The sequence below is a fragment of the Rhopilema esculentum genome, chromosome 11 (assembly GCF_057945365.1).
Source record: "Rhopilema esculentum isolate cy_ngs chromosome 11, ASM5794536v1, whole genome shotgun sequence".
Lineage (NCBI taxonomy): Eukaryota > Metazoa > Cnidaria > Scyphozoa > Rhizostomeae > Rhizostomatidae > Rhopilema > Rhopilema esculentum.
In genome coordinates, this window is record NC_142825.1 from 13,490,290 (window position 1) to 13,503,298 (window position 13,009).

Here is a 13,009-nt window from a genome sequence, read left to right on the forward strand (position 1 = left end):
CCCTCCCTGATTGATATCAAGCGAAGTGTGTTTCTTCAAATCCTTATTTGCTCTATTGTATTAGGCTAGGGCCTGTTTATATCACGGCAGTCATTTCAAAGTTCTTGTTATTTTTCGTTTAGGAAAGACTAGGCTTTTAATTCAGTCATGTTTTCTCTTCCCCTCTCAAATCTTAGGTATCTAAGATAGGACTGGTGCATCGGCTCTATGGTGGGGGAAAAGTGAACTTATTTTCTCCATTCCCTGCCCAGAACTTTAAGCTGCTTGTACTTGAATCTATTTAGCTATATTAAAGGTTAGGATTTTGTATAGGTTAGGTGAAGCAACTTGTGCCGATGCACCAACGGCCCAACGCTGTAGCCTCAAGACCTGATTCGATGAGAGATGTGACAACGTCTTCTGAGAGAGCTTTTTATTTTTATTGATGGAATGAATTTGCTGATTTATTTCTCAGAGTAAGAAATTAATATTTTATTATATTATTATATTAATATATTAATTAATATATTAATATATTAATATATTTCTTGTATATTTATTTGTATATGTATTATTCAAATTTTATGCACAGGGTAGATGTATTTTCATTTGCGATAAAACTGTCACTGGGAATGTGAAGAAATCAAGTAGTTGAAAGATAAAAAGAATTAGATATAGTGAATGTTGTTTTGTATTTAAATCTTGCGATAAAAAGTAGACATGAGGGAGATTATAGATTATTAAATGTCTTTGAATGTTGTGCAAAAAGCAACTGACAGAGCAATTATTGGTCTGTCACTTTGGCAAGCATAATCTCCTAAAAACTTCCGAAGACGTGTCAAGTTATTAGCCTGAAATTTATATCCTCATGCAAGGCCTAACAGGACAAACCAAAAAAATGTCAATATCGAACGAGTGCTATCACCATTGCAAACATAAGTTACGATTGAATTACGAAGCTTTCAACTTTGAAGTGCGATTTCGGGTACGAAAAGAAATTAATTTTATTTACTCAGTATATATTTCTTTTGATTACACTGCTTTCTGCATAAATAAATTTTGGAAACCTGTCTTTAGTTAGATAAAAATGCAATTTGAGATATATATAATGCAGTCAAATGCACAAATGTATCTACGAACAATGAAATAGCCAAGGATATTTTGAAGTAGCTATGTCATGCAAATTACTTCCAAAAAACGATCCTTTTCCAAGAAAGATCTTCTTTTCTCCAAAGTATTCCTTTAGTTGTTGCCGCAAAAACTGGTTCCCCACCGACTTTGAATATATATGGATCAGAAGCTGATTGGGGTAATAGAGAAAGGGACAAACAGTTCAAAGAGGCTCTCATCTGAGGTTGATCTTTGGCTGATGTCCATTCAGTGTCCTCTATCTGGCTGTAAAGAGCAAACGGATAAGGAGATTTGACATATGACTTCCCTACTTGTTCTAACCCATAAATCACTCTTTTTTGAACATCAATTCCGGTTACCGCTGAAATGTAAGGAATGGTTTTCCAAGAAGTGTTGTTCTTTTCTCGTGAAAAACAACCTGCGGAGGTTCTGGTCATGTATGTTTTCCTTTGGTAGCAGAAGAAGAGTTGCTGATTCACATCGTCATAAACCATGCTGAATTCAGGAGACGGCAACCTCGCTGATTTCACCCTGATATCTTTAGTCTGGTCAATCTTGCAATTAAAAGGCAAATTCCTCTCTAAAGTCAAGTTCACAGTTCCATCAAATTTTGCCAAGTTGTTCTTATATGCAAAATCAATGATGATATATCCGTTGCAGTTTTCTCCACTTGATATAGTCTTTGGGTACTTTGCCTGAAGTATTATCAAAAATTTCTGCCTGTTTAGCTGCCACAGTGTATCAGTTTGAATCGTAATAAACCCAGGTGTGGTTGTGTTTCTGGACGGGGGTAGACTGAAGCGACTTGTGTTGACGAATGCCAGTGATTTCAACTGAAGAAACTTGCTGTTGAAATAAATCATGAGAGTAACACCATAAGCATTTGAGTTGCTTTTTCCCAGCAAATGGGACACGGACAGATTAAGTTTGAAGAAGCTATCATCAGTCAGCGATTGGAAGTTTTGTTTTGTGATATTTAATTGAAGAATGCTTTTGTCGGGATGCAATCTTTTGATTTGAAGTGGTGATGAGAACACAAGGATTCCATCATGACTTTCAGTGCTGATGACTGCCTGTCTTTCTCCTGAGGCTAGTTCTGCATCTAAGACCTGCAAAAAATTGTTTAATAACAATTCTGTATTCCAACGAATATAATTGTTACGTTTGATCTATTTTTCTATCAAAAAGATTCATAACGATCCTTAAATTTTTAAATATTGCTGATGGAAATGTGGATTGGCCTTTTGGATAGGATTGGTTAAGGTCATACCCAAAACCCTTTGTCGTGTGCAGTAAAAAAGGCTAGGGTTTCCCTAACTCAACCCCTGGTAAATATGATACTCTTCTGTCTTGCTCCAATTTCCATATCATCAAATTTCTGCTCATGCTTATGGAAAACACAACTGAGCTTTTCGTAAGAATTTGGCAAATATTTTCAAAAGTAAAAAATGAAATATAAATAATATTATCCTTACACGATTTGCTAACCTCACAATCTTCTTTATTTTATATTTTATATTATTCTATATTTTAGATTTCTGAAAGTAACCCAATTTGTCTACGAATACCTCTGAAATTTAATTTTTCAAAATGCAGTTTGTTTTTTCTAATTATTTTTGTTCAAATTTCAAATTTCATATCTGTTTTGATTTTATAAAGTTTTAAAACTATAACCGTGATTATTTCTTCATATACCCTTCCATTTTATGTCTCCATCCTCTTAAAGGAGAACTGACACGCAAAAATAAGTTTGGCTAAAACGGTAGTTTGTCACAAGCAAATTCCGGGATAGAAAGAATTTTTTAAATCACAGTTACCGTTTTTGAAATACAAGCGTTTTAAGTTGAGAAACGACAATTGTTCCGAAAACTTGAGACTCGATGCGAAAATCGTCACGAGTGGGCGATCATCTTTGACGTCACAAGTGACATGTTCTCAGCACGTATTGTGTTTCTCTATAGAAACCTTTAACAAAATGCTGCGGGCAAATGTTTATTTTGTGCATGTGAAAGGAGCTAGTTTTGCAATTTTGACACATAATTGACTTTTTCCATGGTTTGGGACTCTGAATCGGAGTTTTATTACACTGATTTCGAAACAAATGGAGAGTTTCAGCCGTCTGAGTTTTTGCTGCCAACCAGCGCTGCCGCTTGGGCAGACAGTCGTGAGTCGTCCCATGGCTCAACAGTAACGATGTTATGGACAAAGAACAGACTGGAAGTACAAACTGATATGGAATTTCTATTAAAAACAATGCTATAACTACAATCTAAATGAGATCAGGTATCGTAAAACTAGAATTTTATTTCAGATTGAGGCGTTTTTGTCTAGACTGCTTTGTCTGTATGGCCTAAATTGGCTAAAATGCCCATGATGCCCTAAACGGAACTGCAAGTTATTCATTATTAATTAATGTAACATTCTATGATTGTTTTTCAATGTTTCAAACGCGTTAACTGTATAGTGATATTGAATAGTAAAGGCGGGTTAAAAGTCGACTTGTGCGGATTTTATGCCATTTTCACCGGGCGTGAAGGGTTTCGGGAACTGATAAGTTACCTGGCAGTCGAAAAATCTGGATTTACGAAATAGGCTCTTAGCTATTAGCCAAAGAACTTGATTTCTTAGTCGAAAAAATGCTGTTTAGTTGTCATAGGAATATCAACTGGTGCATTATCTTCTTTTGCAAACAATTTTGATTTGTATGGGGGACGGTCTTTTTCTAGACTAGATTATTCCCTAGTATCTCAACCTCTGTTAAAATACAATAATTAAGATCAGTGAAATTATTATTTAGTCACATTCGCAGCTCCCATCAAACAAGGTTTTTTCTTGAATTCATATTTCTGCACCCTAAGCAGGTTGCAGGATCACTTTTACCGCTGTCTCCACTAGATTTCGTTTGTCTTTTGGCTATTGCTTCAACCACCCCCCCCCACCCCCATATTGCGGTTTTATTTATAATTGTAAAAATAAAAACTTTGAAGAAACTGTATCAGTTTTCAAACAAAGTCGACTCCTTTTTTCACAAGCTTTGAGGTTCTTTAAATGTTTCGGAGCATGCTGCTTCGAAGATATCATGGCATAAAAATAAATTTTATGTGGATATTAGCGTCTTATCAGATATGTAGCTAGGATTTTCTAGCTTCTTTATACTTATAAATAAAATGCCTGACAATTTTTTGTCTTTTTATCGCAAACTATTTTAAATAAAACACGAAACTTCATTTGTACTTCTACCGTTGCGGTGAAAGCCTTTACAACGGCATTGTTAACATGTCACTTGTGACGTCAACCGAGAATTTTAACAACTCCTGGCGATAATCTTGTTTCCGCTTCGGGAAATTCCCGAGTCCTGGCTGTGACGTAATTGACGGATAAAAGTGCAAATATCAGAAAAACGGCGAATCTTAGAAGAAAACTTTTTGCAGATTTGACGTCAGCGACAAATTTTGCATCGAATAAGCCAAAGTTATTTTTGCGTGTCAGTTCTCCTTTAATTTTAAAACAATTATCATTATGCTAACATTCATTTAAATTATAATTTTATCGTATGTTCATCAGACCAAACCTCTTCCTGCAACAAAATCTACTTCTTGATTGATTAACTACGAATATTTTTTTGGCTCATCAAATATCACTTAGTTAGAAAAATTGTTTATTGTGAAAATGATATAGGATTAGTTAGATATTTACCTTGCCAGAAATGTCAAGATCAAAAGCGTAATGATTTTCTTCAACGATATTAAATCGAAGAAATGCAACACTGTCAATTTTTTTAATCTTGTCTGTTACAAAATTCTCCACACCGCTTTCTTTTTTGACTGTTCCGTTATCAAACGTTGTCGATGCATTCATTTTGTCAAAGTGAAACAGGTCAAGTTTATTTGCAAGGCTTTTGTTACTGGATGCCATCGATATTCCGATTGTTATATTGTTCTTTATTGTTCCGAATGCAAAGACCGATCCTTTGAAATCGTCATTTGTAGAAAAACTTGACGATGGTGACCATTCGACACTCAAGAAACCTCTCGATATAGCACATCCATAAAGTTCTATTCTCATACAGTTAACGCCTGATACAGATAACCTAGCAGTGGGAACTACTCTGACCAATCTTGTATTGAGATTACGAAACCAGTTGACACTTGTCTCATAAATATTGCGTTCTCTTAAAGCTGTAAACTCTAAAACGGAGTCTTGCTCGCTCTTGAAAAATTGCCAAATTATTCCATTTTTACTGTATTCAATTTTGAACTTTGTTACAGCGTGGTCATAGTAAGAGCCGTGACCCTGAATCGCAACACCACTTAAAATCATCATAGTCCCGAGATCAACTTGCAAATATTCGGATACCGGAGTGTTGCTGTACGAGCACCAACCGGGACCATAGTAATGCAACCTTGCTAAATGCGGTTCGTGACGGTTATCATTATTCCAGGTACTTTTTGCATAAAACCTAGAATCCGGTATTTTCCTAGTTCGTACTCCAAGTTCATTTGAGCAATCATCAATTCCATCCCGTTCATGAAAATTGTTGATGCTTATTTCAATACTTGAAGCTTCTGATCCTCCAATTTTGTTGACAGTTTTCTCCCAATTCTTCCTCGCCTGGCCTGTATAACAAACATATGCCAGAGACATATAATTACTTGGAACAGGTGAAGTTGCAAACGTTGCAGAAACACCAACCTTTTGCAACGCAAAGGCTAGATTGCTATCTATGTTTACCCCCTCCTTTGCTGTCATCATAAGTAATTTCCCTGAAGGAAGATTGTCCAGGAAATTGGCTAAAAGGTTTCTCGAGGCTGCATCTCCATACACATCGTACGCTTTTCTGTATTCGAACAAACCGCTTCGGTAATCAAAGAGAACCACATTGATACCACGTGTGTTCAAGCTGTATTGGCGGCCATTAACTATCACGTGACCTTTACTATTCCCGCAAGATGAGGGAGTCAAGCATGATTCAGAAATGACCTTTACTTTCTGTATGTCTAGAAAAAGCAGAAAAGAACAACATTAATTGATTTTTCTTGTAATAGCGGCAACAAATTAATGTTAAAATTTTCTAGTTTTCATATTTTCTAATTCACTCGAAATTTTCTAGCTTGATCATGTCAAAAATGCAAAGTTATTATAATGAGCATATTCATGTTACCGTATTTGCAAAGGAACTGTTATATTTACTCTCTCTCCATTACTTACAAGTAACAAGTCATTTTTTATGATCTTCGTGTCAGTTTTGTTAAGGAAGGGACCAGGGTGATAAAAACATTGGTTCCAATTCTTTGATTGGCTGAGCGACAACAGTTCTCCATATGAACAGAGAAAGGCAGGAGAATACACGTAACAGGTAATTCAATAAGAGTACCTTTATCATCGTGGAAGTAAAATCTCAAACGGTCTTCATCAGTACAACTATTGTTATGTAGTTGAAGCAAAACGCCATAAGGATGAATACAGCTATTGCTTCCCTGCTGCAATAGTGAATTCTGGTTCAGTTTGTAAATTGTTTCTGGAGACTCACAGTCGTCTGTCAGTCGCATATATGAGCTTGAGAAAATAACACATTTGCCGGTTTCAACGTGCCTCAAATGGTAATTATTCACATACTCAAAGCGATCACAAGCAAATGGATTCATCAGTTTGATCAAGTTCTCTGCAGAGTTATAAACCCAACATAGTCCACCAAAATGCCGGATGATATAGTAGGCTTTCTTTCTGAAGTAGAATTTGTTGGTGTTCCAATCGCAGCCTGGTTTCAGGACAATTGCAGTATTAATTGCAGGATCAGCATCTCCAGTTTCTGGATGCAAACATTTGTTGGAGACAAGATGCCGAATCACTCGATTGCTTTCATCATATTGGAACAAACTGTTTGTGCCACTGCATTGGCTTGACAAAGACAAAAAGCTTCCATCGCTTGTTGCATTGACAGTGATGCATTTCTTTGTTGGTATATGGATGAGTCTTGCTTCTCCCTGCCATTCTAACTTTTCTCGGCAAAGTCGGCCGTAAACCAGCACCTGACGTACCTCATCGTACTCTACGCACTTCCCATTAAAATGACGAATGTAATATGTCTTTGATATCTCAAACTGTCTGCTTTCGACAATTTGACACCCTATCACGGAAGATAGCATCAACGAGAAGAACGAGCGAAAAGTTAAGTATGTCTCCATCGTGTATCTAGTAGCGTAGCAAATGCATTGATATGCATCCCTTAAGCTACCACTACAAAGAAATAAATTTTCTATTTGTAACAAGCAAATTTTGACATGAATACTGTTGCAGGTTTCAAATTACTTGTTATCTTTCGGCATCATTTTAATAGCCTGTTATTATTTACTGTTTGTCAATGCTGATTTCAGTTCTGGGATTTTAATCAAGCTTGATTCATTATCAATTTAACGTTTCATCACTGGTGGATTCGTTGCTTAGGAAATAAATAAAAATATTATAGCCAACTACGAAATAATAAAGCGTTGAATACAAGCCGCCGTTATATTTGATGATCTATACTGGGAAAAAGTTCATGCTGGTACCAACAGCTTGTATTATCGTAACTTTAATCTCTTGCCTAAAATAGAGCAGTGCTTGTTTGCTACAACTACCTTGTATGAAGATAAAATCCTTTGAAGATTAATTCCTTGAAGATCTGCAAAGTCAAGAGGATAGCCTCTACATACTTTATTGAATATCAAAAAATAGCCAATGGAAAGGTTCTATTTAACATTCTTCATGACAAACTTTTTTTACACAGACTTTGATGCAAAATAAATTTTCTTCATGAACGCATCTCTATTGACAACACCTCTGGAGGGACCATTATTAAAACAAGGTTGTATGACCTTTCCAATGCAGTCCCCCGCATTTCTAACCTGGATTGTTTCTAAGGTACGTTTTTAGTTTCTACCGGTAAAATTGATATATCTTTAATTATAACACCTATCTTTTATCAATTTTGAGTTTTCATTGATTTTGATGGCAAAATCATGCAGACATATAATGGAACATTGTTTGTCTTTCATCTTTACTATGTTCAATTATCTTGTCTTGAATAGACTGTTTTTCTCTTTGTCGACAAAAGTTTTACTTTTTTACGTTGTGATGTTCTTGATCATGCTGATTCTTTTTGTGAGGTGATTGTGTGGGGTTATACCACACTCCATTATTTTGCTTCCTTGAAAAAAGCGTCATGCTCAATGAATGAAAATCGGCATCGTAAATTTATATTAAAATAACACGATTGCTAATCTATATCATGGTAAAAGGTTAGCAAAACTCTCCTGATGGCTGTTGTTCTCCTCTTATACCTATCCTGTCCTGGAATCTGTATCACAGCAGTATCAATGTCTGCATAAACACAGTGCATTATCGACAGCATGGGTCATCAAGCACCAGTTGTATATAGATTGTGGCATATGTAAAAAGGCATAGAGATATTCAATGATTTTATGTATTTTTGTTCAGTTGGGGCTAGGCAAGTGAAGCACTGTTTATTGTCTTAATAGCAGAACTAATAAAGTTAGTTTACTGAAACGATTGTCTGTCAACTGTAACTTTTGTAAAGTTATTAACATCAAATTGGGCTACATGCATGCTGCATACTGTTCAAGCAGAGAAAGCATTATGCAATTAGGTAACCCAATAGCCCAATAGGCAGAATAAAGTTCAAATTAGAGGAATATTTTTTGTCCACAATACGAAGAAAGTACATAAGACTATCGTGTTTATACACCATTGCAGTGCTACAATTATTGTCTTCGCAATCAAGGCTGCAATTCGTTTACTTTTTGTCTACAAAAGGAGAGCTACTGAAATAAGAATTACTCTAAACTTTTCATTCAAGATACTAATTATAAAATTGTACGACTATTTTTTCTGTATAAAGACTGTGTTTCTGGAGAAATGGACAGGAATTTTGCAACAGATGAGGGCAGTGGTATGTAGGAAGGTAGACTAAACACATTCTTGTTGAATCATACGTTTTTAGCGTAACTCTTACGTAATTTCGATGATTTTCAAGTCTTTCAGCGTAAGTTAAAAATCTTACAATTTATCTTTAACTTCGATGTGTTCTTAAAACATGAACTACAATGCATTATGTTTGATTTAAATATATGAAACATTTTGAAAGCGATATATTCACATTCACGAGAATGTGCTTGCTAGACAGCGAGCTAATTCGTTATATTCTGACAAAGTATAAAAATTTGAAACTGAAAGACACTCACTCGTCATCGTTATTTTTTTGACTGAAATGGACTTAGTTTTGTTCTTTCAATGAACGGTGAAAACTCTAAACTTTACTGTTTCTGATTATGCAATTTTCATAATAATTCATAATTCCTTTTGTCATTTACATTACATCAAATATTCATTTTTTTTGCCAAAAAACAAGTCTATGAATGACAAGAAATACGGCAGGGATTAGTTTAAGGGTTTTATGGTCGACGAAAATTCAGTAAGTTTGCTGTCAGAGTGCATACGTAGGCCTCCACCACTCACATAAAACATTTTAGTAAGAAGGAAATCATAAATAGACATAGCGACTATTGATTTATTATATGATCAAATCGGCAAATTATGATAATAATAGTCAAACTAAATTATTAGTAGTTATATGAGTTTATATTTTTTGTTCCCATCGATGTTTTCTAAAATTCCGAACCAGACTTGCTTTTTTGTCTTTATAGGTATACTTTCCTAAGAATTTGGTATATAGCTTATCACCTAATCACTTCTTGACTGATAAACAATAGTTCCAAATGTTCACAAGGATTTACACAATCTCCACCTTGATTGCTTTAACAGAACGACATCAGCTTGTAACAAATGAATTTGAATCACGGTTTGCTTTGGCTTTAATTTGATTCCACCAAATGCATAATTTTTGTCATTTGCATCTTAACTTTCTATTCTATGCCACCAGGACGAGAAACAGATACCAACTTCCACATCTTTGGCACAGCCATCCTTCAGTTTCTCTAGCTGAAAGAGTGTAATAACGTTAGCCCGAATACTCTTTTGAAAGTGCTTGTACTCTATATGTACTTGTACTTCATAAGAACATCGCAAAGAAATGTTGATAACTACACAATGTTTTGATCATTCACTTGTTTAAGATTCCTGCAGCCTCTCTGTGAATCCTTTTATTTATTCATCACCCGATTTTTTATCATTGATCCTTAGTTCCGAAGCACGGAATAAAGCGTACTGAAGGCTGTGCGTATTCGGTAAGTGTGAGCGTACTCGGTAAACCTTACATCATTAGTACTAGTAAACTAGTGAATTTCTTTGCCGAGATTCGCGGCCTTGTTTTTTTCGGTTTTTTTAACATCTTGAAGCGCCTTGCAAACAAATTTTAAAAACTAGTCACAGCCTTGCAATCAGGAATCAAATTGGCAATTTCTGGAACCTTTTTTGCTGTCACGTTTGTTTCGCCCCCGTTTGGATCCGCCACTGATCTGCCACAAAGAATGATGGTCGCCAGTACTTGTGCTCTCTCCATCTGTACATATATATGAAACCCTAAAGAAATGATCATCACATGCATATCCAAAAGAATGACAGGCATCAGTACAAAAGAGATCAACTGCACCTGGTTCTTCACTGTCACCAAATCCGAGAAAAACTAATTTTTCTTCTCCAGATCTGGACACAGTTCAGTCATAAAAAAAAATTATTTTCAAACTAGTCCGAGCTAATTCCCTCTCAGCTGTCCGAGCTAATGCCCATCACCTCTCAGAGATACTATACTACCGACGGCTTATCCAAATAGAAATATTCGCTTCTTTTCAACATTGCAAATCGTTAGGAGGAAGTCCTGATATGCAGTTGGTTGCACGTATGCCGAATCCAGGGGCGAAACTGCTAGGGGGGGGGTGGTATGGGGGTTTGCTGCACTCCCCAATCTTCAAAAAAGCAGATTTTGTCGGGCAAATTTATGGCTGCCAGTGTATCTGTCCGGCAAATATGGAAATTTTCTTTAGGTCGCACTTTTATTGCTACTTTTTGCCCTAGCTTGGTTTTTGAATTTATCGTCTTTTTCCTCATCTTTTTTTCAATCTCAGGTGTTTACAGTTCCAAATATTTTTGATTGCTTATCGCAAGGAGTGGATTGGAAATTCTGATCAATTTTGAGTTAAGAATCTAGGCTTCGAAAGTGGAACTGCTGGAACGTTAGAAAGGAATAAATAAAAGAAATTATGAAAAGACCGAAGAAGCACCAGCTCAGCTCAAAGAGAAGCCAAATTTCAGCATTCGAAAGAGAAGATTGTTAAGGCGAGCTGGAAAACTTCTTTGTTGATGAGGAAGGAAAGCCAAAAACTGAAAATAGATATTCTTTGATTGTATTGGATGCTTAAAAAATAAATTTGTTAGTTTGCAAGTCAATCGGTTTAAAACGAGTTTTTCTCAGCGTTGCTCAACAAGTCTATATTCGATAACAAAAGATTTCGGTTTCCAAAAAAGTTCGGTGGGATTCATTTCCGGTTGCCCAAAATTTGTACTTTTTCTTCACTTCAATTCACTTCAAAACCCACAACTTAACAGCCTACTTTTGCTTTCTTGTTTCCTTCGCCTCCTCGAAAGGGAGCAATATATGACACAAACTTTGTTGTGTCATGGCAACGATATGTGCTTGGATTGTAGAATCGCACGTTTGATTAGATTGTTCACAAAAAGTTACTACCCGTGCACGATCAATTATGATGTTCCTAGCCCTAATCTCCAATTGCGCCCATAGTCAATGGGTCCCCTGGTCCCCTGGCACCCTGGCCCCCCTGCTACCACGCTATAGCACCTTACAAATTTCCCCTTTCCGATTTGGTGTCTCTTTCTGCTCAAACTTTTTCAGACTAAACAGAGTTAAGTAATACAATGAAAAGTTGGAATAAAGATTTTTTTGAATTGTGTGAATAATTTCAGTGTTTTTTACTCTTCATCTAATTAAACAATTTGGAGGAGTAAACTGCATAAATAATATTCTCAGTGACAGGACTCTGATTTTTGTGTTTTCAGTTCCAGACTTTACTTTGAATCACTTCCTGCGTGGCTGTTGCAAGCAATCGAGCAAGGTAACCAGCAGTCAGGGTTGGGGAACAGCAGTCTGTCTTCCCTAGATAAAATAAAATGCTTATTTTTGTCGTGTTTATACTTTGCAGTTGCATGCATAGAGAATGTAGAACTATGCCTCACAATATGATTAGTCTCACAATATGACTAGTCTCACAATATGACTATTTGTTAAATCAGACAAAGCACGTCATTCAAACCGACAAACAAGTAGTTAGCCTGCATGCAGACTTTACAAAGAGAAACGAATGTAAAGCGCTGGTAAAACAACTAAATACTTTGCTAAACATTTTACTCAATTTTTGTTTAGTGAAATTCAGCGAAGTTTAGCGAGAATAGCAAACGTGACTAAACTTTTCACTCATCTTCACTGGACCTTTTTTAACTTTGAGCTGTGCAGGACACTGTGGGGTTGTAGGAGATCTTACATAGGTATTTTTTCACGTTTGTTTTGTTGTTCTGCTAAGACTTCATGTATGAAACGACGGAAAAAGAAGACTTTTTAGCTCATCGATAACAAAGGTGACTATTAAAGAAGACACAGTAGCGTACAAGGAGATGAAGCAAATAAGGAAGGCATTCTAGAGATTGTGGGTCAGGTAGAGACAAGGAAAATGATAAAAAACCCCCTTTTTTTACAGCTACGGTGCCTGTGCTAGCACAACAAATATTTAATTAGTGGAAAAACGACAAAACATTCGCCAAACAGCACTAAACAACGCTAAAAATTTTTGACCATAAATAAACTTTGCTCAGCAACACTCAACACGACTAAACAACATTATACAGGGTGGCAAAACGAATAAACTTTCCAATA

At 36.0% G+C, this 13,009-nt stretch overlaps 1 protein-coding gene across 1 annotated transcript; it reads right to left on the reverse strand.

Moving 5' to 3' along the window:
* Nucleotides 1–794: 794 nt before the first annotated feature.
* On the reverse strand, nt 795–7,886 carry LOC148959033 (uncharacterized). Its single transcript, XM_089111402.1, has 3 exons — nt 6,485–7,886; nt 4,807–6,107; nt 795–2,219 (listed from the first exon to the last, which is right to left on the reverse strand). The coding sequence occupies exons 1-3, from the start codon at nt 7,293–7,295 to the stop codon at nt 1,164–1,166; spliced, it is 3,168 nt and encodes a 1,055-aa protein (XP_088967528.1). The 5' UTR covers nt 7,296–7,886; the 3' UTR covers nt 795–1,163.
* Between the last annotated feature and the right edge of the window lie 5,123 nt (nt 7,887–13,009).